Genomic DNA, 27,451 nt, shown 5'->3' on the forward strand with positions numbered 1-27,451 from the left:
GTACGTGCGCCCGGCGTTTGTTTTTTACGTTGTTGAGGCTTTTTCGGCGTAAGGCTGCTCCTGCTATTAGGAGGCGCAGCCAATGTTTAAATATGGCCGTCGTTCCCGCGTTGCGAGTTGAAAATGTTACGTCATTTGCGTAAGTCGTCCGTGAATGGGGCTGGACGCCATTTACGTTCACATCGAAACCAATGACGTCCTTGCGACGTCATTTACCGCAATGCACGTCGGGAAATTTTAGGGACGGCGCATGCGCAGTGCGTTCGGCGCTGGAACGCGCCTAATTTAAATGATCCACGCCCCCTACCCGGATCATTTGAATTAGGCGGGCTTGTGCCGGGGGATTTACGCTACGCCGCCGCAACTTTACAGGCAAGTGCTTTGTGAATCAAATGAGGTGGGTCGGGGGTCCCGATCGGACCCCCGGCCCACGTCTAGGCAGGCACGTACAGGTACGCCATTCTGCCGACGTAAATGTACATGCGGCGGTCCGGAAGTGGTTAAAGGGCCCAGAGGTCCCCAGGGCCCCGGATGGCTACACCCCTTTTTTTTTATATATATTTGTTTTTATTTCTTATTTTTTTATTTCTTATTTTTTTAGGCCCATATGCCTGAAGCTGTGTAAGGGGACCCATAATTCCTGATGCTTGGACTACAGGAGAGTCAGGACGCTTTCTACGTTGCAGATAAAGGAGCTGCGTGTTATGCCGATGTCATCAGTTAACCGATGAAGCTGACTGATGGTCCGTCGCGCCCACACAGCATTGGTTAAAAAAACGATCGTGTCAGAACGCGGTGACGTAAAACACAACGACGTGCTGAAAAAAACGAAGTTCAATGCTTCCAAGCATGCGTCGACTTGATTCTGAGCATGCGCGGGTTTTTAACCGACGGTCGTGCCTACTAACGATCGGTTTTGTTCTATCGGTTAGGAATCCATCGGTTCAATTTTAAAACAAGTTGGCTTTTTTTTAACCAATGGTTAAATAACCTACGGGGCCCACACACACGATCGGTTTTGACCGATGAAAACAGTCCATCAGACCATTCTCATTGGTTTAACCGATCGTGTGTACGCGGCATTAGTGGGCGTCCTGACTCTCCTGTAGTCCAAGGGAGGGGGGCGAGCACGACACTCCACACCAGGGAGAAAGCCTCGCATTACTGTGTGGAGTTACAGACAGAAGAACAGGAAGTGAGGAATTCTCAGAAGAAATAAGGACATTTAAAAGCAAAATGGAAGGATGAGGTAAGTGAAGGAGGACGGCACTGAGGTAAGTGAAGGAGGACAGCACTGAGGTAAGTGAAGGAGGACGGCACCGAGGTGAGTGAAGGAGGACGGCACTGAGGTAAGTGAAGGAGGACGGCACTGAGGTAAGTGAAGGAGGACAGCACTGAGGTAAGTGAAGGAGGACGGCACCGAGGTGAGTGAAGGAGGACGGCACTGAGGTAAGTGAAGGAGGACGGCACTGAGGTAAGTGAAGGAGGACGGCACTGAGGTAAGTGAAGGAGGACAGCACTGAGGTAAGTGAAGGACGACGGCACTGAGGTAAGTGAAGGAGGACGGCACTGAGGTAAGTGAAGGAGGACGGCACTGAGGTAAGTGAAGGACGACGGCACTGAGGTAAGTGAAGGAGGACGGCACTGAGGTAAGTGAAGGAGGACTGCACTGAGGGAAGTGAAGGAGGACTGCACTGAGGTAAGTGAAGGACGGCACCGAGGTGAGTGAAGGAGGACGGCACTGAGGTAAGTGAAGGAGGACTGCACTGAGGTAAGTGAAGGAGGACTGCACTGAGGTAAGTGAAGGAGGACTGCACTGAGGTAAGTGAAGGAGGACGGCACTGAGGTAAGTGAAGGAGGACGGCACTGAGGTAAGTGAAGGAGGACTGCACTGAGGTAAGTGAAGGAGGACGGCACTGAGGTAAGTGAAGGAGGACGGCACTGAGGTAAGTGAAGGAGGACGGCACTGAGGTAAGTGAAGGACGACGGCACTGAGGTAAGTGAAGGAGGACTGCACTGAGGTAAGTGAAGGAGGACGGCACTGAAATAAGTGAAGGACGACGGCACTGAGGTAAGTGAAGGAGGACGGCACTGAGGTAAGTGAAGGAGGACTGCACTGAGGTAAGTGAAGGAGGACTGCACTGAGGTAAGTGAAGGAGGACTGCACTGAGGTAAGTGAAGGAGGACGGCACTGAGGTAAGTGAAGGAGGACGGCACTGAGGTAAGTGAAGGAGGACTGCACTGAGGTAAGTGAAGGAGGACGGCACTGAGGTAAGTGAAGGAGGACGGCACTGAGGTAAGTGAAGGAGGACGGCACTGAGGTAAGTGAAGGAGGACGGCACTGAGGTAAGTGAAGGAGGACGGCACTGAGGTAAGTGAAGGAGGACGGCACTGAGGTAAGTGAAGGAGGACGGCACTGAGGTAAGTGAAGGAGGACGGCACTGAGGTAAGTGAAGGACGACGGCACTGAGGTAAGTGAAGGACGACGGCACTGAGGTAAGTGAAGGAGGACTGCACTGAGGTAAGTGAAGGAGGACTGCACTGAGGTAAGTGAAGGAGGACGGCACTGAGGTAAGTGAAGGAGGACGGCACTGAGGTAAGTGAAGGACGACGGCACTGAGGTAAGTGAAGGAGGACGGCACTGAGGTAAGTGAAGGAGGACTGCACTGAGGTAAGTGAAGGAGGACTTCACTGAGGTAAGTGAAGGAGGACTGCACCGAGGTGAGTGAAGGAGGACGGCACCGAGGTAAGTGAAGGAGGACTGCACTGAGGTAAGTGAAGGAGGACTGCACTGAGGTAAGTGAAGGAGGACTGCACTGAGGTAAGTGAAGGAGGACGGCACTGAGGTAAGTGAAGGAGGACGGCACTGAGGTAAGTGAAGGAGGACGGCACTGAGGTAAGTGAAGGACGACGGCACTGAGGTAAGTGAAGGAGGACTGCACTGAGGTAAGTGAAGGAGGACTGCACTGAGGTAAGTGAAGGACGGCACCAAGGTGAGTGAAGGAGGACGGCACCGAGGTAAGTGAAGGAGGACTGCACTGAGGTAAGTGAAGGAGGACTGCACTGAGGTAAGTGAAGGAGGACGGCACTGAGGTAAGTGAAGGAGGACGGCACCGAGGTAAGTGAAGGAGGACGGCACCGAGGTAAGTGAAGGAGGACGGCACCGAGGTAAGTGAAGGAGGACGGCACCGAGGTAAGTGAAGGAGGACGGCACTGAGGTAAGTGAAGGAGGACGGCACTGAGGTAAGTGGAGGACGGCACTGAGGTAAGTGAAGGAGGACGGCACTGAGGTAAGTGAAGGAGGACGGCACTGAGGTAAGTGAAGGAGGACTGCACTGAGGTAAGTGAAGGAGGACGGCACCGAGGTAAGTGAAGGAGGACGGCACCGAGGTAAGTGAAGGAGGACGGCACCGAGGTAAGTGAAGGAGGACGGCACCGAGGTAAGTGAAGGAGGACGGCACCGAGGTAAGTGAAGGAGGACGGCACCGAGGTAAGTGAAGGAGGACGGCACTGAGGTAAGTGGAGGACGGCACTGAGGTAAGTGAAGGAGGACGGCACTGAGGTAAGTGAAGGAGGACTGCACTGAGGTAAGTGAAGGAGGACGGCACTGAGGTAAGTGAAGGAGGACGGCACTGAGGTAAGTGAAGGAGGACGGCACTGAGGTAAGTGAAGGAGGACTGCACCGAGGTAAGTGAAGGAGGACGGCCTTGAGGGAAAGGAAGATATTTAGGGGAAACATTTCTACCTTTACATCCCCTTTTACAGGAATACTTTGGATTGCGAGGAACGACCTTTTCGCAAAACAAGCAGGATTCAGGCCTCTCGGTGTGCAGTACCGCATCTGCCCAGAGGTGCGGGGGCAACGGTGACAGTCAGAGCCGTTTGGATGCCCATTACCCCGTCCTAGAGAGACCGCCCATTACCCCGTCATAGAGAGACCGCCCATTACTCCGTCATAGAGAGACCGCCCATTACTCCGTCCTGGAGAGACCGCCCATTACCCCGTCCTAGAGAGACCGCCCATTACCCCGTCATAGAGAGACCGCCCATTACCCCGTCATAGAGAGACCGCCCATTACTCCGTCATAGAGAGACCGCCCATTACTCCGTCCTGGAGAGACCGCCCATTACCCCGTCCTAGAGAGACCGCCCATTACCCCGTCATAGAGAGACCGCCCATTACTCCGTCATAGAGAGACCGCCCATTACTCCGTCATAGAGAGACCGCCCATTACTCCGTCATAGAGAGACCGCCCATTACTCCGTCCTGGAGAGACCGCCCATTACCCCGTCCTAGAGAGACCGCCCATTACCCCGTCATAGAGAGACCGCCCATTACCCCGTCCTGGAGAGACCGCCCATTACCCCGTCATAGAGAGACCGCCCATTACCCCGTCATAGAGAGACCGCCCATTACTCCGTCCTGGAGAGACCGCCCATTACCCCGTCCTAGAGAGACCGCCCATTACCCCGTCATAGAGAGACCGCCCATTACCCCGTCATAGAGAGACCGCCCATTACTCCGTCCTGGAGAGACCGCCCATTACCCCGTCCTGGAGAGACCGCCCATTACCCCGTCATAGAGAGACCGCCCATTACTCCGTCCTGGAGAGACCGCCCATTACCCCATCCTAGAGAGACCACCCATTACCCCGTCCTAGAGAGACCGCCCATTACCCCGTCCTAGAGAGACCGCCCATTACCCCGTCCTGGAGAGACCGCCCATTACACCGTCCTAGAGAGACCGCCCATTACACCGCCCTGGAGAGACCGCCCATTACCCCATCCTGGAGAGACCGCCCATTACCCCATCCTGGAGAGACCGCCCATTACACCGCCCTGGAGAGACCGCCCATTACCCCATCCTGGAGAGACCGCCCATTACACTGCCCTGGAGAGACCGCCCATTACCCCGTCATAGAGAGACCGCCCATTACTCCGTCCTGGAGAGACCGCCCATTACCCCGTCCTGGAGAGACCGCCCATTACACCGTCCTAGAGAGACCGCCCATTACACCGCCCTGGAGAGACCGCCCATTACCCCATCCTGGAGAGACCGCCCATTACACTGCCCTGGAGAGACCGCCCATTACCCCGTCATAGAGAGACCGCCCATTACTCCGTCCTGGAGAGACCGCCCATTACCCCGTCCTGGAGAGACCGCCCATTACACCGTCCTAGAGAGACCGCCCATTACACCGCCCTGGAGAGACCGCCCATTACCCCATCCTGGAGAGACCGCCCATTACACTGCCCTGGAGAGACCGCCCATTACACCGCCCTGGAGAGACCGCCCATTACCCCGTCCTGGAGAGACCGCCCATTACACTGTCCTGGAGAGACCGCCCATTACACCGTCATGGAGAGACCGCCCATTACACCTTCCTGGAGAGACCGCCCCATTACCCCGTCCTGGAGAGACCGCCCATTACACCGTCCTGGAGAGACCACCCCTTACACCGTCCTGGAGAGACCACCCCATTACCCCGTCCTGGAGAGACCGCCCATTACCCCGTCATAGAGAGACCGCCCATTACCCCGTCCTGGAGAGACCGCCCATTACACCGCCCTGGAGAGACCGCCCATTACACCGTCCTAGAGAGACCGCCCATTACACCGTCCTAGAGAGACCGCCCCATTACCCCGTCCTGGAGAGACCGCCCATTACACTGCCCTGGAGAGACCGCCCATTACCCCGTCATAGAGAGACCGCCCATTACCCCGTCATAGAGAGACCGCCCATTACCCCGTCCTGGAGAGACCGCCCATTACCCCGTCCTGGACAGATCGCCCATTACCCCGTCCTAGAGAGACCACCCATTACCCCACCCTGGAGAGACCGCCCATTACACCGCCCTGGAGAGACCGCCCATTACACCGTCCTAGAGAGACCGCCCATTACACCGTCCTAGAGAGACCGCCCCATTACCCCGTCCTGGAGAGACCGCCCATTACACTGCCCTGGAGAGACCGCCCATTACCCCGTCATAGAGAGACCGCCCATTACTCCGTCCTGGAGAGACCGCCCATTACTCCGTCCTGGAGAGACCGCCCATTACACCGCCCTGGAGAGACCGCCCATTACCCCATCCTGGAGAGACCGCCCATTACACTGCCCTGGAGAGACCGCCCATTACACCGCCCTGGAGAGACCGCCCATTACCCCGTCCTGGAGAGACCGCCCATTACACTGTCCTGGAGAGACCGCCCATTACACCGTCCTGGAGAGACCGCCCCATTACCCGTCCTGGAGAGACCGCCCATTACTCCGTCCTGGAGAAACCGCCCATTACCCCGTCCTGGAGAGACCGCCCCATTACCCCGTCCTGGAGAGACCGCCCATTACCCCGTCCTGGAGAGACCGCCCATTACCCCGTCCTGGAGAGACCGCCCATTACCCCGTCATAGAGAGACCGCCCATTACCCCGTCCTGGAGAGACCGCCCATTACACCGTCCTGGAGAGACCGCCCATTACACCGTCCTGGAGAGACCGCCCATTACCCCGTCCTGGAGAGACCGTCCATTACCCCGTCCTGGAGAGACCGCCCATTACACCGTCCTGGAGAGACCGCCCATTACACCGTCCTGGAGAGACCGCCCATTACCCTATCCTGGAGAAACCGCCCATTACACCGTCCTGGAGAGACCGCCCATTACACCGTCCTGGAGAGACCGCCCATTACCCTATCCTGGAGAAACCGCCCATTACCCCGTCCTGGAGAGACCGTCCATTACCCCGTCCTGGAGAGACCGCCCATTACACCGTCCTGGAGAGACCGCCCATTACACCGTCCTGGAGAGACCGCCCATTACCCTATCCTGGAGAAACCGCCCATTACACCGTCCTGGAGAGACCGCCCATTACACTGTCCTGGAGAGACCGCCCATTACACCGTCATGGAGAGACCGCCCATTACACCTTCCTGGAGAGACCGCCCCATTACCCCGTCCTGGAGAGACCGCCCATTACACCGTCCTGGAGAGACCACCCCTTACACCGTCCTGGAGAGACCACCCCATTACCCCGTCCTGGAGAGACCGCCCATTACCCCGTCATAGAGAGACCGCCCATTACCCCGTCCTGGAGAGACCGCCCATTACACCGCCCTGGAGAGACCGCCCATTACACCGTCCTAGAGAGACCGCCCATTACACCGTCCTAGAGAGACCGCCCCATTACCCCGTCCTGGAGAGACCGCCCATTACACTGCCCTGGAGAGACCGCCCATTACCCCGTCATAGAGAGACCGCCCATTACCCCGTCATAGAGAGACCGCCCATTACCCCGTCCTGGAGAGACCGCCCATTACCCCGTCATAGAGAGACCGCCCATTACCCCGTCCTGGAGAGACCGCCCATTACACCTCCCTGGAGAGACCGCCCATTACACCGTCCTAGAGAGACCGCCCATTACACCGTCCTAGAGAGACCGCCCCATTACCCCGTCCTGGAGAGACCGCCCATTACACTGCCCTGGAGAGACCGCCCATTACCCCGTCATAGAGAGACCGCCCATTACCCCGTCATAGAGAGACCGCCCATTACCCCGTCCTGGAGAGACCGCCCATTACCCCGTCCTGGACAGATCGCCCATTACCCCGTCCTAGAGAGACCGCCCATTACCCCGCCCTGGAGAGACCGCCCATTACACCGCCCTGGAGAGACCGCCCATTACACCGTCCTAGAGAGACCGCCCATTACACCGTCCTAGAGAGACCGCCCCATTACCCCGTCCTGGAGAGACCGCCCATTACACTGCCCTGGAGAGACCGCCCATTACCCCGTCATAGAGAGACCGCCCATTACTCCGTCCTGGAGAGACCGCCCATTACTCCGTCCTGGAGAGACCGCCCATTACACCGCCCTGGAGAGACCGCCCATTACCCCATCCTGGAGAGACCGCCCATTACACTGCCCTGGAGAGACCGCCCATTACACCGCCCTGGAGAGACCGCCCATTACCCCGTCCTGGAGAGACCGCCCATTACACTGTCCTGGAGAGACCGCCCATTACACCGTCCTGGAGAGACCGCCCCATTACCCGTCCTGGAGAGACCGCCCATTACACCGTCCTGGAGAGACCGCCCATTACACCGTCCTGGAGAGACCGCCCATTACCCCGTCCTGGAGAGACCGTCCATTACCCCGTCCTGGAGAGACCGCCCATTACACCGTCCTGGAGAGACCGCCCATTACCCTATCCTGGAGAAACCGCCCATTACCCCGTCCTGGAGAGACCGTCCATTACCCCGTCCTGGAGAGACCGCCCATTACACTGCCCTGGAGAGACCGCCCATTACACCGCCCTGGAGAGACCGCCCATTACCCCGTCCTGGAGAGACCGCCCATTACACTGTCCTGGAGAGACCGCCCATTACACCGTCCTGGAGAGACCGCCCCATTACCCGTCCTGGAGAGACCGCCCATTACACCGTCCTGGAGAGACCGCCCATTACACCGTCCTGGAGAGACCGCCCATTACCCTATCCTGGAGAAACCGCCCATTACCCCGTCCTGGAGAGACCGTCCATTACCCCGTCCTGGAGAGACCGCCCATTACCCCGTCCTGGAGAGACGGCCCATTACCCAGGTTCCCTGGGCTGAAGCTCCTTCTAACACCGCTCCCCAGCCCCTTAGGCTGGCATCAGTAGACACCACCTTCCAGGTGACTGGGAGAAAGGATCTTCCCTTTCCGCAAGTTCTTGGTGAAGCTTTGGCGCACTTGTGGAGACAGGCGCATGGGTAGATCCAGAACCGTTCCAGGCGGCTAAGATACTGCCTTGGAGTAGTCTCGGGTGAAACTGGGCATAAGGGACAGCCTCGATCTTTGATCTCGATGCCCAAATACTCTACTTTTAGCGCATAGAGCGAAAGTGCTGGACCCCAGTCCTCCGGAGAGAGAGATTACAGGCGACACCTCGTCCACGAGGTCCGGGTACCATCCAGTTTTGGCGTAATAATATAAACGTCTTGGATGGACCCGCAGTGTAGCCCTCTACCCTCATCGGGTCTCTATGGCAGAGCTTCCTTCCGCACATCTTACTCGCGTCCAACACCTTAAACACTGGCAAAAAAAACTGAGGTACTTCCCTGATGGGAGGGGTTATATGGAGGGGAACTGTCTTTGATTGGTTGTGCCAGTGTCCAATCACCTCTGGTGACCATACAACCCAGTGGCGCTCCGTCTATAGAGGGCGCTGGTGGCTCCGCACCGCCACTGAAATAACATACATTCGTGCATTGCATGAATGTATGTGATTGTTGCCAGATGTCGCTGGTCCAATTCAGATGGCCGGAACTTGAGCGCCGACCACCTGAATAATGACAGCTGGTTGGCTGTGCGGAAGGGCCTATCAGAGCCAGCGGTGAACCCCACCCACCACCACACCCCCTTCTCCATCTCTTCATATTGTCAATGTACATGTTACCGCTTCCTAACCCCGCCCACCACCACATGCCACACCCCCTTCTCCATCTCTTCATATTGTCAATATTTATGTTACCACTTCCTAACCCCACCCACACCACAGTGCCCCACCCCCTTCTCCATCTCTTCATATTGGGGTAGATTCAGGAAAGAATTACGCCGGCGTATCCATAGATACGCCGCGTAATTCCAAAGCTGCGCCGGCGTATCTAGTTTCTGTATTCAGAAAGCTAGATACGCCGACATTAGCCTAAGATCCGACTGGCATAAGTCTCTTGCGCAGTCGTATCTTAGGGGTCGAAATTTGAATTTTTTTACGTTGTTTGCGTAAGTCGTTCGCGAATAGGGCTGGACGCAATTTACGTTCGCGTCGAAACCAATACGTCGTTGCACCGTACTTGGAAGCAATGCACACTGGGATATGTACACGGACGGCGCATGCGTCAATCACGTCGGGTCATCCATTATTTACATAAAACACGCCCCCCCCCCTCCACATTTGAATTACGTGGGCTTACGCCGGCCCCATTTACGCTACGCCGCCGCAACTTACGGAGCAAGTGCTTTGTGAATACAGCACTTGCTCCTGTAAGTTACGGCGGCGTAGCGTAAATACGATAAGCTGCGCCGCCGTATCATTACGCGCCCCTACCTGAATAGACCCCATTGTCAATGTATTTGTTACCACTTCCTAACCCCACCCACCACCACACCCCCTTTTCCATCTCTTCATATTGTCAATGTATATGTTACCACTTCCTAACCCCGCCCACCACCACATTGCCACACCCCCTTTTCCATCTCTTCATATTGTCAATGTATATGTTACTGCTTCCTAACCCCGCCCACTACCACACCCCCTTCTCTATCTCTCCATATTATCAATGTGTATGTTACCGCTTCCTAACCCCGCCCACTACCACACCCCCTTCTCTATCTCTCCATATTATCAATGTGTATGTTACCACCCACCACCAAAAAACGTATAACGATCCCTCCTTCCCAAGTTCTCAGGAACACAGCGGCCATATTGAAAGTCTTGTCCTTTATTGAGTCCAAATAATACACCAATCGTTTTGAAAACTATCCAACAGCACATTAAATATTAAAGTGCCTTAAACTGGTTTTATATGCAGAATGAACAAAAAAAAAAAAAAAAAAATCTAAAAAAAAAAAAAAAAAACGATCCGTTGGGACGATCCAGTTGTTGCTCAGCGATATCGGAGGTGTGGAACGTACAGGACCGGTGACTCTGTTTTTTTTTTTTGTAAAACCGAAAAATAAAGAAAAGAAAAGCAGCCTATTCTGCGCAAAACTGCATTTTTTTTTTTTTTTTTTTTACACAGGACCAATCTGTACAAAATATGAAGTCTAAAGTTTTATTACTTTTATTACCATAAAACAAAGTACAATGTATGTACAATATTAAAATGAAGCCATACTACAGCCACGCTAAAAAGACACTTGTCATAGTACTGCTGACATTCCTGATGTACAGGTAACATTTCTGAGAAAAAAAAAAAAATTGTGTGAACAAATCTGCTTTATCGAGAAAAACAATCACCAAAAAAAATTAAAAAAAACACCAGTTTTTTTTTTTCAGTCTGTTGACGTATTCGTTTAGTATTATATATTCTACACCATAAAACGTTTTATTTAAAATAAAAAAATATGGAGGATTCAGCTTGGGGTATGGAATATGATAAACCACAGCCTAGCAGGAAAAAAAAATACTAAATAATAAAAATAATAATAATAAAAAAAAAAAAATTGTGGATTCAGCAGGAGTATGGAATATGATAAACCACAGCCTAGCAGGATAAAACATACAAAAAAAAATAATAATAATAATAACAATTAAAAAAAATAAAAAAAAAAACACCAGGTTTCTTTCAGTCTGTTGACGTACTTGTTTAGTATTATATATTATACGCCAAAGAACGTTTTATTTAAAAAAAAAAAAAAAATGGAGGATTCAGCAGGAGTATGGAATATGATAAACCACAGCCTAGCACAAGAAAACATACTAAAAAAAAAATAAAAAAATGTGGGCTCCAGCTTGGGGTATGAAATATGAGCCTAGTAGGAGAAAACCTACTAAAAATAAAAAAAAAAAAAAACACCAGGTTTCTTTCAGTCTGTTGACGTATTAGTTTAGTATTATCTACGCCATAGAACGTTTTATTTAAAATTAAAAAAAAAAAAAAAAAAAAAAAAAAATATGGAGGATTCAGCTTGGGGTATGGAATATGATAAACCACAGCCTAGCAGGAGAAAAAGAAAAGAAAAGAAAAAAATAAAAAAATATGGAGGATTCAGCTTGGGGTATGGAATATGAGCCTAGCAGGAGCGAGAACATACTAAAAAAAAATAAAAATAAAAAACACCAGGTTTCTTTCAGTCTGTTGACGTACTTGTTTAGTATTATATATTATACGCCAAAGAACGTTTTATTTAAAAAAAAAAAAAAAATGGAGGATTCAGCAGGAGTATGGAATATGATAAACCACAGCCTAGCACAAGAAAACATACTAAAAAAAAAAAAAAAAAATGTGGGCTCCAGCTTGGGGTATGAAATATGAGCCTAGTAGGAGAAAACCTACTAAAAATAAATAAAAAAAAAAAACACCAGGTTTCTTTCAGTCTGTTGACGTATTAGTTTAGTATTATCTACGCCATAGAACGTTTTATTTAAAATTAAAAAAAAAAAAAAAAAAATATGGAGGATTCAGCTTGGGGTATGGAATATGATAAACCACAGCCTAGCAGGAGAAAAAGAAAAGAAAAGAAAACAATAAAAAAATATGGAGGATTCAGCTTGGGGTATGGAATATGAGCCTAGCAGGAGCGAGAACATACTAAAAAAAAATAAAAATAAAAAACACCAGGTTTCTTTCAGTCTGTTGACATTTTAGTTTAGTATCATGTGCGTTACATGATACTAAACTAAAATGTCAATGTTTTATTTAAAATAATAATAATAAAAAAAAATGAAGCTTTCAGCTTGGAGTATGGAATATGATAAACCGCAGCCTAGCAGGAGAAAAACTAAAAAATAAAAAATAAATAATAATTGAGGATTCAGTTTGAGGTATTAATTATGATAAACCGCAGCCTAGCAGGAGAAAAACTAAAAAATAAAAAATAAATAATAATTGAGGATTCAGTTTGAGGTATTAATTATGATAAACCACAGCCTAGCAGGAGAAAAAAAAAGAAAGAAAACCATAAAAAAATATGGAGGATTCAGCTTGGGGTATGGAATATGATAAACTACAGCCTAGCACAAGAAAACATAATAGAAAAAAAAAACAAAAAATAAAAAATAGGGGCTTCAGCTTGGGGTATGGAATATGAGCCTAGCAGGAGCGAGAACATACTAAAAAAAAAAAATAAAAACACCAGGTTTCTTTCAGTCTGTTGACGTTTTAGTTTAGTATCATCTACGCCATGGAACGCTTTGTTTAAAATAATAATAAAAAAAAAAATGGAGGATTCAGCTTGGAGTATGGAATATGATAAACCGCAGCCTAGCAGGAGAAAACATACAAAAAAAAAAAAAAAAAAAAAATAAGAAAAAAAAATGGAGGATTCAGTTTGGGGTATAAAATATGATAAACCACAGCCTAGCACAAGAAAACATACTAAAACAAAATAAAAATAATGGAGGCTTCAGCTTGGGGTATGGAATATGAGCCTAGCAGTAGAAAACATACTAAAAATAAATAAAAAATAATAAAAACAAAAAAACACCAGGTTTCTTTCAGTCTGTTGACATATTAGTTTAGTATTATCTACGCCATAGAACGTTTTATTTAAAATAATAAAAAGAAAAAAAAAAATGGAGGATTCAGCTTGGGGGGTATGGAATATGATAAACCACAGTATGGCAGGAGAAACATACTAAATAATAATAATATAAAAATAATAAAATAAAAAAATGGAGAAGGATTCAGCTTGCTGTATGGAATATGATAAACCGCAGCCTAGCGGGAGAAAATATACTAAATAATAATAATTAAAAAAAAAAATCCCCATGGCGTTCCCCCCCCCCCCCCCTCCTTATTTGGTGAATGTTTTCCTGCAATAAAGACCAAGAAAAAAAAACAAAAAAACACAATTTTTTTTTTTTAATATTTTTTTTTTAAAACAAAAATAGATGAGTTTGCACAGTCAACCAAACATCGATATACAGGCGTGTGAGTCGGGTAAAATGAGAAAGGGTTGAAGCGTTCTTGTTTTCTAAGCGATGTTTTTTTTTTTGCCCATGTACACAAAGAAAAAAAAATAATAATAAATTAACAGCAAAAGATGGAGGTTCAAACAATGGTACAGCAAATACGCAACATACAAGCGCGCCGCCCCGCCCCTTTAACTCGGCTCTTCGTTTGAAGCGTTGTTCTTCCAATTTGAAAAGAGCTTTTTTTTTTATTATTTTTTTCAGGGGGAACAAAGTTGAGAACTCAGTTGCACTTTCTCTGCTGAAAGCGTTCCTCCTGAAGCATAAAAGCCCAAAAAAAAAAAAAAAAAGGCCTTTTTCCAGGAACTGTAACGCAATACCACAAAAGAGCGATTATTTTTGTGATAATTAAAGCTTCTAATACTAATCTGAGCTGGTTGAACATTTCTCTGTTGTGCAGAACAAAAAAAAAAAAATTGCAAAAACTTCAATACTGGCCGCCCTGAGATTACAAAAAAAATAAAAAAGAAAAAAAAGAAAAATGCACAAAAAAAAAAAAAACACAATAAAAAAAGAAATCCCTCTGCTTGAACCCGGACTACACATGCCCTGTACCCGCCCCCGAGGGGAAATCACAGCAGCCTCTAGCATCAAACAGCAACAGGCGTATTTACAGGATCACGGCTGAGGTCTCTCCGGAGAGTGCGCTTCTAAAATAGAACTTTAGAACGTAGGGAGACACTCCGTGTCGCACGGCCGCCATCAACGTCTCGTTTTCTGCAAACTCCTTTATATATATAAAAAACCTCACAAATCATCGGCCTTCCTCCAAAAATATACACATTTGTAACGAGCCGACAGCTTATACAGTATAGATACTTCTTACGGTTACTACCAGCAAATAAAAATCTAAAGCCCCCTCCCCCGACAACGCGTTTTCAACAAAAGCGTCAAGTAAAAAGGCGAGGAACGCCGCCGCGCCCAGCAACAGCAGGCAAACAAAATCTTATCAGAACTTTTTTTTTGTTATATTACTTTGATTTTCTTTTGCTCTTAATACACGGCGCTCACGTCACCAGATGGGTAGGAGAGCGGCGCTCACGTCACCAGATATGACGAGGAGAGCGGCGCTGACGTCACCAGATGGTTGTAGGAGAGCGGCGCTCACGTCACCAGATATGACGAGGAGAGCGGCGCTGACGTCACCAGATGGTTGTAGGAGAGCGCGTTCACGTCACCAGACATGGGTAGGAGAGCGGCGCTCACGTCACCAGATATTGGTAGGAGAGCGGCGCTCAACGTCACCAGATGGCTGTAGGAGAGCGGCGCTCACGTCACCAGATGGCTGTAGGAGAGCGGCGCTCACGTCACCAGATGGCTGTAGGAGAGCGGCGCTCACGTCACCAGATATTGGTAGGAGAGCGGCACTCACGTCACCATATGGCGGCAGAAGCGCCGCTCACGTCACCAGATGGCGGCAGAAGCGCCGCCCACGCCACCAGATGGCGGCAGAAGCCCCGCTCACGTCACCAGATGGCGGTAGAAGTGCCGCTCACGTCACCAGATGGCGGCAGAAGTGCCGCCCACGCCACCAGATGGCGGTAGAATCGTCCTTTAGTGCACTTTTAGAAATGGTTCTGTAATACTTAAAGGATGATGTGATGAAGACCAACAAGAATATGGCTTTTCGATACACAAAGAAGAGATAAAGAACAAGAACTTTTCCCCGCCCCCAAAAAACCCCCCAAAAAACCTGAGGAATAATAATAATAATAAAACTAAAATGGAGACGGGATTGTCGGAGGGGAAAGGTTAACGCGGCACATGCAGTTACAGCCTCTAATTGTTCCCCCTAATCAACAATATAAAAGAGCAAAGAAAAGAAACGCGTTAGTAAAACGAAGCACCAGTGTCCTTTGCATGGCTCTGCGTGAATATTTGGCGAAGACGTCGCCCCCCGTCGCACCATCAGACTTGTTACCATTGTTTGAACGTCAGATCTTAGGCTGAACGCCGGGGAACTTATTGCCTACAGAACACGGGTGAGAAAAAAGCTCGGACTGCGTTTAAAGAGATCGGTATGGCACAAAAAAAAAAAAAGTTATTTTTCCTCTTTTTTTTTCTACTCTGCAACTGGAGAAAAAAAAAATCCACAAAGTGATCGATCGAATTGTCAAAGTCTAATGGCCGTCGTGGGTTATTAATTCGTCGGCTCGGCAATGAGATTCCAAGGCTTTCATGGTGTAGATGTCCTGAGGCAGTTCTGACTTGCGCCGTACGAGGGGGCGGTCCTTCTTTAGATCTTTTAGAGCCTGGAAATGAAAAAACATAAAAATGTCAGGCGGGAGAAATGAAGAAAAAACAAAAAAACATAAAAATGTCAGGCGGGAGAAATGAAGAAAATGATTTACCGATCTGACGGCGGCCTCTCAATACAAGACCCTCGTCACCGGGACCCAGAACCCCTTTACCACGCGGCGCCCGCCGGCCGTCATATGACGCTCCTGGGCTTTGAATGATGGGTGGAGCTACAGGCATCATTCAGAGATCGGCATTTTCAGCCGGCGATTCCCTTCACCATAAGAACGATCATAGTGGCTGTTCCGCCGCTTGATCGTTTTTTTTTTACGGGCGGCGAAAGGCAACGTCCCCCCCCCTCTCTTCTGGGGTCAAGGGGTTCCTTACCCATGAAATGGATACAGCGCCCAGAGGCCATTCAGTTCGCATTTGTTGCGCTTTACAAGTCTTTCTCTCTCTTGCCGCCCTCTGGTGCATCTACCGACTCACCACTGCGCTCGGTGAGTCGGAGAGCGCGATTCGCTGACCCCGGGATGCTGATCATAGAGATTTCTGGCAGACCATATGGTCACCGGAGACTCTATGATCGTTTGGAGGCCGGGCGCGATGTTATAACGTCACGCCCGGCCTTTGCATTTAAAGCAAGTGATTTTTTTTTATGTTATTTTAGGCTTCCCAGCCTAGAGGTGAGATGTGAGGTCTTATTGACCCCTCCCCCTCCCAGGTCTCGCTGTAAAGAGGACCTGTCATGTCATCAGGACCGCAATCAGGGGGGTACAGGCAGTACACCTGTAAGGGGCCCGGAGGCCCCCAGATGGCAATCCCCCACTTTTTTTTTTTTTAATAAAAAAAAAAATATTTTTTTTATAATATTATTTTATTTATTTTTTTATTAAAGGGACAATTTTTTTTTTTTTTTTTTTTTTAGGGGTCCAGAGGTCCCCAGGGCCCCAGAGATCCCTAGGGCCCCAGATAACAACCCTCTTTTTTTTTAATAAAAAAAAAACCTTTTTTTTTTAAATATTTTTTTATTTCTTTTATTTTTATATGTATAATTATTATTATTAAAGGGCCCAGAGGTCCCCAGGGAAAATGTTATTATTTTTTATATTATTTTATTTATTTATTATATATATTTTATTAAAGGGCTCATTTTTTTATAAATGTTTATTTTTGTTTATCTATTTTTTTTATTTTTATTAAAGGGCCCAGAGGTCCCCAGGGCCCTGGATGGCAACCCCCATTTTTTTTTATAAATGTTTTTTTTATATATATTTTTTTTATTAAAGGGCCCAGAGGTTTATTTATTTATTTTTATTAAAGGGCCCAGGAGGTCCCGGATGGCAACCCCCCCTTTTTTTGTAATTTCTTTTTATAAAATAATTTTTTATATATATATATTTTTTTATTTTATTATTAAAGGGCCCAGAGGTCCCCAGATGGCAACCCCACCTTTTTTTTGTAAAGGGCCCCCCTGCTTCTCAATTCGCGGCAGCCCCCCCCCCCGCGCCTCTCAATTTCAGGCAGACCCCCCCCCCCCCCCCGGCACGTCTGATGTACATATACGATCAGCAAGAGGTTAGAGAAGACATACAATATACGACCAAATAATTGTGGACATTTCTCCCCCCCCGTGTACAAAGCCAACTCCATAAAGACATGGTGTGACCAGTTTGGTGTGGAGGAACTCCAGGGTCCTGACCTCATCCCTACTGAACATCTTTGGGATGAATTGGAACACTGAATGTGATCCAGATCAAAAAAGACATTATTGACCAGTCTGGTGTGGAGGAACTCCAATGGCCGACACCGAGTCCCGACCTCAACTCTACAGAACACCTTTGAGGTGAATAAGAATGCAGAATGTCTTCTCATCCAACATCAGTACCCGACCCCACAAAGGGCCACAGATTCCCTCCAAAATGGTGTGGAAAGTCTTCCCAAAAGAGTGGAGGATGTTATAGAGCCAAGGTGGGCCTGCTCCACAAAAGACATGCTTTGACAGTTTGGAGGTCCTTGGGACCCTGGAGTTCCTCCACACCAAACTAGTCACCCCATGTCTTTATGGAGCCGGCTTTGTACATACAGGACAGTCGCGGTGTAACAGAAAAGGGTCTTGTTTCCAAGGTTGGAAGAGCACAATTGTCTATAATAAAAAAAAAGAAGAAGAAAAAACACAAACACAATTTCAGGGAGCCTTGGTTGATCTAGGCCTAATGGAAAAAAGATTCCATTAGGCCTAGATCAACCAAGGCTCCCCGAAATTGTAGGCCTCGTTGTTCATTTGTGTTTCTCTGGAGGTCCTTGGGACACTGGAGTTCCTCCACACCAGAGAAACACAAATGAGCAACGAGGCCTACAATTTACCTTGTAAACTGCAGATGGGCACCGGAGAGGCCACATTGAGGGGCAACGGAGAGGCCACATTGAGGGGCAATGGAGAGGCCACGGAGAGGCCACATTGAGGGGAAACGGAGAGGACACATTGAGGGGAAACGGAGAGGACACATTGAGGGGAAACGGAGAGGACACATTGAGGGGAAACGGAGAGGACACATTGAGGGGAAACGGAGAGGACACATTGAGGGGAAACGGAGAGGCCACATTGAGGGGAAACGGAGAGGGCCACATTGAGGGGAAACGGAGAGGGCCACATTGAGGGGAAACGGAGAGGACACATTGAGGGGCAACGGAGAGGACACATTGAGGGGCAACGGAGAGGACACATTGAGGGGAAACGGAGAGGGCCACATTGAGGGGAAACGGAGAGGCCACATTGAGGGGCAACGGAGAGACCACATTGAGGGGCAACGGAGAGACCACATTGAGGGGCAACGGAGAGGCCACATTGAGGGGCAACGGAGAGGACACATTGAGGGGAAACGGAGAGGACACATTGAGGGGCAACGGAGAGGACACATTGAGGGGAAACGGAGAGGACACATTGAGGGGCAACGGAGAGGACACATTGAGGGGCAACGGAGAGACCACATTGAGGGGAAACGGAGAGGCCACATTGAGGGGAAACGGAGAGGCCACATTGAGGGGAAACGGAGAGGACACATTGAGGGGAAACGGAGAGGACACATTGAGGGGAAACGGAGAGGCCACATTGAGGGGCAACGGAGAGGACACATTGAGGGGCAACGGAGAGGACACATTGAGGGGAAACGGAGAGGACACATTGAGGGGAAACGGAGAGGACACATTGAGGGGAAACGGAGAGGCCACATTGAGGGGCAACGGAGAGGACACATTGAGGGGCAACGGAGAGGACACATTGAGGGGAAACGGAGAGGACACATTGAGGGGAAACGGAGAGGCCACATTGAGGGGCAACGGAGAGGACACATTGAGGGGCAACGGAGAGGACACATTGAGGGGCAACGGAGAGGACACATTGAGGGGAAACGGAGAGGACACATTGAGGGGAAACGGAGAGGACACATTGAGGGGAAACGGAGAGGCCACATTGAGGGGCAACGGAGAGACCACATTGAGGGGCAACGGAGAGACCACATTGAGGGGCAACGGAGAGGCCACATTGAGGGGCAACGGAGAGGCCACATTGAGGGGCAACGGAGAGGCCACATTGAGACCACATTGAGGGGCAACGGAGAGACCACATTGAGGGGCAACGGAGAGGCCACATTGAGGGGAAACGGAGAGGCCACATTGAGGGGAAACGGAGAGGCCACATTGAGGGGAAACGGAGAGGCCACATTGAGGGGAAACGGAGAGGCCACATTGAGGGGAAACGGAGAGGCCACATTGAGGGGAAACGGAGAGGCCACATTGAGGGGAAACGGAGAGGCCACATTGAGGGGCAACGGAGAGACCACATTGAGGGGCAACGGAGAGACCACATTGAGGGGCAACGGAGAGGCCACATTGAGGGGCAACGGAGAGGCCACATTGAGGGGAAACGGAGAGGCCACATTGAGGGGCAACGGAGAGGCCACATTGAGGGGCAACGGAGAGGCCACATTGAGGGGCAACGGAGAGACCACATTGAGACCACATTGAGGGGAAACGGAGAGGGCCACATTGAGGGGAAACGGAGAGGGCCACATTGAGGGGAAACGGAGAGGCCACATTGAGGGGAAACGGAGAGGGCCACATTGAGGGGAAACGGAGAGGCCACATTGAGGGGAAACGGAGAGGGCCACATTGAGGGGAAACGGAGAGGCCACATTGAGGGGAAACGGAGAGGCCACATTGAGGGGAAACGGAGAGGCCACATTGAGGGGAAACGGAGAGGCCACATTGAGGGGAAACGGAGAGGCCACATTGAGGGGAAACGGAGAGGCCACATTGAGGGGAAACGGAGAGGCCACATTGAGGGGCAACGGAGAGGGCCACATTGAGGGGAAACGGAGAGGGCCACATTGAGGGGAAACGGAGAGGGCCACATTGAGGGGAAACGGAGAGGGCCACATTGAGGGGAAACGGAGAGGGCCACATTGAGGGGAAACGGAGAGGGCCACATTGAGGGGAAACGGAGAGGGCCACATTGAGGGGAAACGGAGAGGGCCACATTGAGGGGAAACGGAGAGGGCCACATTGAGGGGAAACGGAGAGGGCCACATTGAGGGGAAACGGAGAGGGCCACATTGAGGGGAAACGGAGAGGGCCACATTGAGGGGAAACGGAGAGGGCCACATTGAGGGGAAACGGAGAGGCCACATTGAGGGGCAACGGAGAGGCCACATTGAGGGGCACTCACAAGGTAAAAAGGTAGGATTACCTGAGATGCCTCTTCCCGCACGGTCTTTTTAAGCATCTGTACATCTTCAAGTAAGGGCCCGTCTGTCTCCATCGCAACAGGACTGTTCAGAGGGGATGTGTCGGGGTACACGGGGTACTGAAACAGACAAGAACCCAGGGTTACCCCAGAGAAGAGAGGAGGTGGGGGAGGAGACACGGCACAGGCATTATATATACAGGGAGAGGATTTCAGCATTTCTAAAAGAAAAACAAAAATGTTTAATTCTGCAGTTCAGTCGTCTGAAGAAAAAAAGAATGAAAAGCAACGCAGGTGAAATGTAATAATAAAATCTCATGCTGGACGGCGTCCAAATCATGAAAACTTCTCACAGATCATTTGGAGATTTCTATTGGATTACAATAATCACATGACTAGTAATCATATACAATAAAAAATGGCGTCTTCATAGGACTTACAGCCTGGATCGCGTGGTCTCTGACTTGCTGGGGGGGGGGGGGGGACTTTGAACTTTGATGACCCCCAAGCTTGGATTTCCCCCTCTGATCCACCCACCATTACATGTCATGATAAATATTATCCCCAGAAATGTGACCCCCCCCCCTCCCCCCATGGTTGGGTTGAAAATATAAAATAAAAAGCCACCTATGATCTTCTTTAACTTACCTAAATCCGTGGTCATGTGACCCCCAAGTCTCCTCCTTCATGGCGGAGGGGAGGATCCTTCTTTGGGTGCCGATGTCTTGGATGTCCAGTGGTGGCGTCTTCTCAGGTTACAGGAGACAGCGGCGGGATGACGTCACCAGGAGGGGACTACAATGCTGGAAGCAGAGGTCTCTCAGAAGAGGCGCCAGATAGCGACACGTGACGGCGGATTCCGGGAACCAAAACATGTTAAAAGGTCTAAATGATTTTTTATGGTTTGCAGACTGGAGCTCATATTTATGTTACAGTCATTCGGAGATCAAAGAAATGCCGATCGTCTGCCTCTCGTGATCGGTGCTTCCGGGACCACACAAGACATTCTCGTCTTACATACAATATTCTGGTGGGACAACCCCTGAGGGGCAGATTGTGAATACGACTTTTCTCCATCAAAGCACCAAGAACAGAGAACCCCTCCAGTTCTCTCCTGCCCTCCCCGCCCAGCTCCTCTTCTCTCCTGCCCTCCCTCCCTCCCCACCCAGCTCCTCTTCTCTCCTGCCCTCCCTCCCTCCCCACCCAGCTCCTCTTCTCTCCTGCCCTCCCTCCCTCCCCGCCCAGCTCCTCTTCTCTCTTTCCTTCCCTCCCAGCTCCTCTTCTCTCCTTCCCAGCTTCTCTTCTCTCCTTCCTTCCCTCCCAACCCAGCTTCTCTCCTTCCTTCCCTCCAAGCCCAGCTCCTCTTCTCTCCTTCCTTCCCTCGCTCCCTGCTCCTCTTCTCTCCTTCTCTCCCTCCTCGCCCAGCTCCTCTTCTCTCCTGCCCTCCCTCCCTCCCTCCCCACCCAGCTCCTCTTCTCTCCTGCCCTCCCTCCCTCCCCACCCAGCTCCTCTTCTCTCCTGCCCTCCCTCCCTCCCCACCCAGCTCCTCTTCTCTCCTGCCCTCCCTCCCTCCCTCCCCACCCAGCTCCTCTTCTCTCCTGCCCTCCCTCCCTCCCCACCCAGCTCCTCTTCTCTCCTGCCCTCCCTCCCTCCCTCCCCACCCAGCTCCTCTTCTCTCCTGCCCTCCCTCCCTCCCTCCCCACCCAGCTCCTCTTCTCTCCTGCTCTCCCCGCCCAGCTCCTCTCCTCTCTTTCCTTCCCTCCCAGCTCCTCTTCTCTCCTTCCCAGCTTCTCTTCTCTCCTTCCTTCCCTCCCAACCCAGCTTCTCTCCTTCCTTCCCTCCAAGCCCAGCTCCTCTTCTCTCCTTCCTTCCCTCGCTCCCTGCTCCTCTTCTCTCCTTCTCTCCCTCCTCGCCCAGCTCCTCTTCTCTCCTGCCCTCCCTCCCTCCCCACCCAGCTCCTCTTCTCTCCTGCCCTCCCTCCCTCCCTCCCCACCCAGCTCCTCTTCTCTCCTGCCCTCCCTCCCTCCCTACCCAGCTCCTCTTCTCTCCTGCTCTCCCCGCCCAGCTCCTCTTCTCTCTTTCCTTCCCTCCCAGCTCCTCTTCTCTCCTTCCCAGCTTCTCTTCTCTCTTTCCTTCCCTCCCAGCTCCTCTTCTCTCCTTCCCAGCTCCTCTTCTCTCTTTCCTTCCCTCCCAGCTCCTCTTCTCTCCTTCCCAGCTTCTCTTCTCTCCTTCCTTCCCTCCCAACCCAGCTTCTCTCCTTCCTTCCCTCCAAGCCCAGCTCCTCTTCTCTCCTTCCTTCCCTCGCTCCCTGCTCCTCTTCTCCTCTTCTCTCCCTCCTCGCCCTGCTCCTCTTCTCTCCTTCTCTCCCTCCTCGCCCAGCTCCTCTTCTCTCCCTCCTCGCCCAGCTCCTCTTCTCTCCTTCTCTCCCTCCTCGCCCAGCTCCTCTTCTCTCCTTCCTTCCCCAGCTCCTCTTCTCTCCTTCCCTCCCTCCTCGCCCAGCCTCCTCTTCTCTCCATCCCTGCCAGCTCCTCGTCTCTCCTTCCTTCCCTCCGAGCTCTTCTCTCCTTCCCTCCCTTCCAGCCCAGCTCCTCTCCTTCCTTCCTTCCCTCCCAGCTCTTCTCTCCTTCCCTCCCTTCCAGCCCAGCTCCTCTTCTTGCCTTTCTTCCCTCCCCACCCCTCTTCTCTCTCTCCTTCCCCCGCTTCTCTCTTCTCTCCTTCCTTTCCTCCCTCCCCGCTCCTCTTCTCTCCATCCCTGCCAGCTCCTCTTCTCTCCTTCCTTCCCTCCGAGCTCTTCTCTCCTTCCCTCCCTTCCAGCCCAGCTCCTCTCCTTCCTTCCTTCCTTCCCTCCCAGCTCTTCTCTCCTTCCCTCCCTTCCAGCCCAGCTCCTCTTCTTGCCTTCCTTCCCTCCCCACCCCTCTTCTCTCTCTCCTTCCCCCGCTTCTCTCTTCTCTCCTTCCTTTCCTCCCTCCCCGCTCCTCTTCTCTCCTTCCCTCCCTCCTCGCCCAGCTCCTGTTCTCTCCTTCCTTCCATCACCGCCCAGCTTCTCTTCTCTCCTTCCTTCCCTCCACGCCCAGCTTCTCTTCTCTCCTTCCTTCCCTCCACGCCCAGCTTCTCTTCTCTCCTTCCCTTTTCTCCTTCCTTGCCCCCCAGCCCAGCTCATCTTCTCTCCTCTCCCTTCCCGCTCCTCTTCTCTCCTTCCCTCCCTCCCCGCTCCTCTCTCCTCTCCTCTCCTCTCCTCTTCTCTCCTTCCCTCCCGCCCAGCACCTCTTCTCTCCTTCCTTCCCCCGCCCAGCTCCTCTTCTCACCTTTCTTCCCAGTGCAGCTCCTCTCTGCTCCACTCCTCTCATCTCCTCCCCTTCCCACTCCTTTCTGCTCCTCTCCTCTTCACTCCACTCCTTCCCCTCCCACATTCCATTATGACTGTTCAAGCTAAACCTGCATGTACCAGCAACCCGTTTCAGGGGTCCAAGCATGCTCCCAACAATAACCAACTGCTGACAATTGTGCCTGTTAACTCCTCACATGCATTTCCCACCTTTAGATTTTTTACCCCAACACCTCAAGCCCGATAAAGAGAACACGCTAGTCGCTGAAACGCGTAGGCTAGACGTAGAGCTTTTCCTGGATTTCATTCTGGACTCCAACCTGCTGGTTTGTTGCTCTGGTACTTCCTCTTGCCCACAGTTACAGCAATAAAAGACCGACAGAGGCTCAACACTTCCTGGCACTTTCCAAAATAAAAGTAGAACTATAGGCAGTAAAAGGAGGAGGAGTACACACCACTGCCAGACCTTTTTGTGTCCCCATTAGAAGATTTCCCTTCTATCACTTTTCTGGTGACAACCCAAAATTGCCACAGAAGGATCAGTACACAGATTATAAAGTTCAGCAAAATCTCAATAAAAAAACACAGAACAAGAGATTGGGTAGAATAACGATCCAGGTTTGTCATGTTCTAATGTGTTTTCAGATAAGGAAAGAAGATCTCAAAATGCGTTAGTCATGAAAAACTTCATCAGGATGATCAGTTATACCTCTTCCCGTGTTTTGTGCGATTTGCTGAATAAAAATGTATTTGTATGTATTTGAAACCTGTGTGCTGATCATTAAAAGTGCCATTCCAAATGGATTTTGTAAAGGGCAACTAAAGCTGTATATTAAAAAAATAAAAAAGTAGCTACAACTTTAAACCTCAGATGATGCAACTCTTAGGGCCTCATTCACATGAAGTGTACTACAACATCCATACGCCCAAATAAATGACAGGGCCGCCATCAGGGGGGTACAGGCAGTACACCTGTAAGGGGCCCGGATGGCAACCCCCCTTTTTAAAAAAAATGTTTTTAATATTCATTCGGGGGTCTGCTCCCGGTGAATGAATATGGGGGTCATACGAGGTGGGGGTCTGTTCCCAGTGAATGAATATGGAATCATACGAGGTCAGAGATCTGCTCCCGGTGAATATGGGGTCATACAAGGTCGGGGGTCTGCTCCCGGTGAATGAATATGGGGGTCATATGAGATGGGGGACTGCTCCCGGTAGGTGAATATCGGGTCATACAAGGTCGGGGATCTGGTCCCGGTGAATATCGGGTCATACGAGGTCGGGGATCTGCTCCTGGTGAATATGGGGGGGTCATACGAGGTCGGGGGTCTGCTCCCGGTGAATGAATATGGGGGTCATACGAGGTTGGGGCTCTGCTCCCGGTGAATATCGGGTCATACGAGGTCGGGGGTCTGCTCCCAGTGAATATGGGGGGGTCATACGAGGTCGGGGGATCTGCTCCTGGTGAATATGGGGGGGTCATACGAGGTCGGGGTTCTGCTCCCGGTGAATGAATATGGGGGTCATACGAGGTTGGGGCTCTGCTCCCGGTGAATATGGGGGGTCATACGAGGCCGGGGGTCTGCTCCCAGTGAATATGGGGGGGTCATACGAGGTCGGGGATCTGCTCCCGGTGAATGAATATGGGGGTCATACGAGGTCGGGGGTCTGCTCCCGGTGAATGAATATGGGGGTCATACGAGGTTGGGGCTCTGCTCCCGGTGAATATCGGGTCATACGAGGTCGGGGGTCTGCTCCCAGTGAATATGGGGGGGTCATACGAGGTCGGGGGATCTGCTCCTGGTGAATATGGGGGGGGTCATACGAGGTCGGGGTTCTGCTCCCGGTGAATGAATATGGGGGTCATACGAGGTTGGGGCTCTGCTCCCGGTGAATATGGGGGGTCATACGAGGTCGGGGGTCTGCTCCCAGTGAATATGGGGGGGTCATACGAGGTCGGGGATCTGCTCCCGGTGAATGAATATGGGGGTCATACGAGGTCGGGGGTCTGCTCCCGGTGAATATCGGGTCATACAAGGTCGGGGATCTGCTCCTGGTGAATATGGGGGGGTCATACGAGGTCGGGGGTCTGCTCCCGGTGAATGAATATGGGGGTCATACGAGGTTGGGGCTCTGCTCCCGGTGAATATGGGGGGTCATACGAGGTCAAGGGTCTGCTCCCGGTGAATATGGGGGGTCATACAAGGTCGGGGATCTGCTCCCGGTGAATATGGGGGGGTCATACGAGGTCGGGGGTCTGCTCCCGGTGAATATCGGGTCATACAAGGTCAGGGATCTGCTCCCGGTGAAAATGGGGGTCATACGAGGTTGGGGGTCTGCTCCTTGTGAATATGGGGGTCATACAAAGTTTGGGGGTCTGCTCCCGGTGAATATGAGGGGTCATACGAGGTCGGGGGTCTGCTCCCGGTGAATATGGGGGGTCATACGAGGTCGGGGGTCTGCTCCCGGTGAATATGGGGGTCATACGGGGGTCTGCTCCCGGTGAATATGGGGGTCATACGAGGTCGGGTGTCTGCTCCCGGTGAATATGGGGGGGGGTCATACGAGGTCAAGGGTCTGCTCCCGGTGAATGTGGGTCATACGAGGTCGGGGGTCTGCTCCCGGTGAATATGGGGGTCATACGAGGTCGGGGGTCTGCTCCCGGTGAATATGGGGGGGGTCATACGAGGTCAAGGATCTGCTCCCGGTGAATGTGGGTCATACGAGGTCGGGGGTCTGCTCCCGGTGAATATGGGGGTCATACGAGGTCAAGGGTCTGCTCCCGGTGAATATGGGGTCATACGAGGTCGGGGGTCTGCTCCCGGTGAATGGGGGTCATACGAGGTCGGGGTTCTTCTCTCGGTGAATGGGGTCATACGAGGTCGGGGGTCTTCTCCCGGTGAATATGGGGTCATACGAGGTCGGGGTTCTTCTCTCGGTGAATGGGGGTCATACACAAGGCTGCACTATACACCAAAATCATCATTACTGTCAAATAATCTTTATTGTACATTTTACAAACACCAAAGAAGAAGAAGAAGATCTCGGGGGGGTCACAGAACAGAATGAAGAGAACATTCTGGGGCTAAAAAATAAAACAGGTCACATGACTTTCAGGCAAACACTAAAATGCGGGTTATTTACAAAGGTGACAGACAAGGGGGCGTGGCTGCATTTGTTGGCGGTACCTCTAGATGCCCCGCCCCCCGACATGAATGGATGCTTCACTCACAGAGCGGAATGTGCCGACACAGAGCTGGTCTGATGGACGAGGGCCCCACCGACCGACAACCCAGCCAGCGAGCCTGCCCCCCCCCCCCCCAAATACCAGAGTTCACTGTGCGGCTATGCTGCAGCTCCCAGCGCTGCTACAGAGGAGAGTGCACCACCGTCAACCAATCAAAACACGCAGCTCTGAGGGTGGGGGGGGGGGGGGGTGTTGAAGCATCGTCAACATTTCACAAAGTCTGGCCAAC

At 51.2% G+C, this 27,451-nt stretch overlaps 1 protein-coding gene across 1 annotated transcript in view; it reads right to left on the reverse strand.

Moving 5' to 3' along the window:
* Positions 1-13,543: 13,543 nt before the first annotated feature.
* PPP2R5C (protein phosphatase 2 regulatory subunit B'gamma) overlaps positions 13,544-27,451 on the reverse strand; it is a gene marked incomplete in the record, with an annotated part of 75,617 nt that continues 61,709 nt past the window's right edge. The window contains 2 exon segments of the mRNA XM_040333202.1: positions 13,544-15,920; positions 20,654-20,770. Coding sequence (XP_040189136.1) covers positions 15,789-15,920; positions 20,654-20,770 — 249 coding nt within the window.

The sequence above is a fragment of the Rana temporaria genome, chromosome 13, assembly GCF_905171775.1.
Source record: "Rana temporaria chromosome 13, aRanTem1.1, whole genome shotgun sequence".
Classification (NCBI taxonomy): domain Eukaryota; kingdom Metazoa; phylum Chordata; class Amphibia; order Anura; family Ranidae; genus Rana; species Rana temporaria.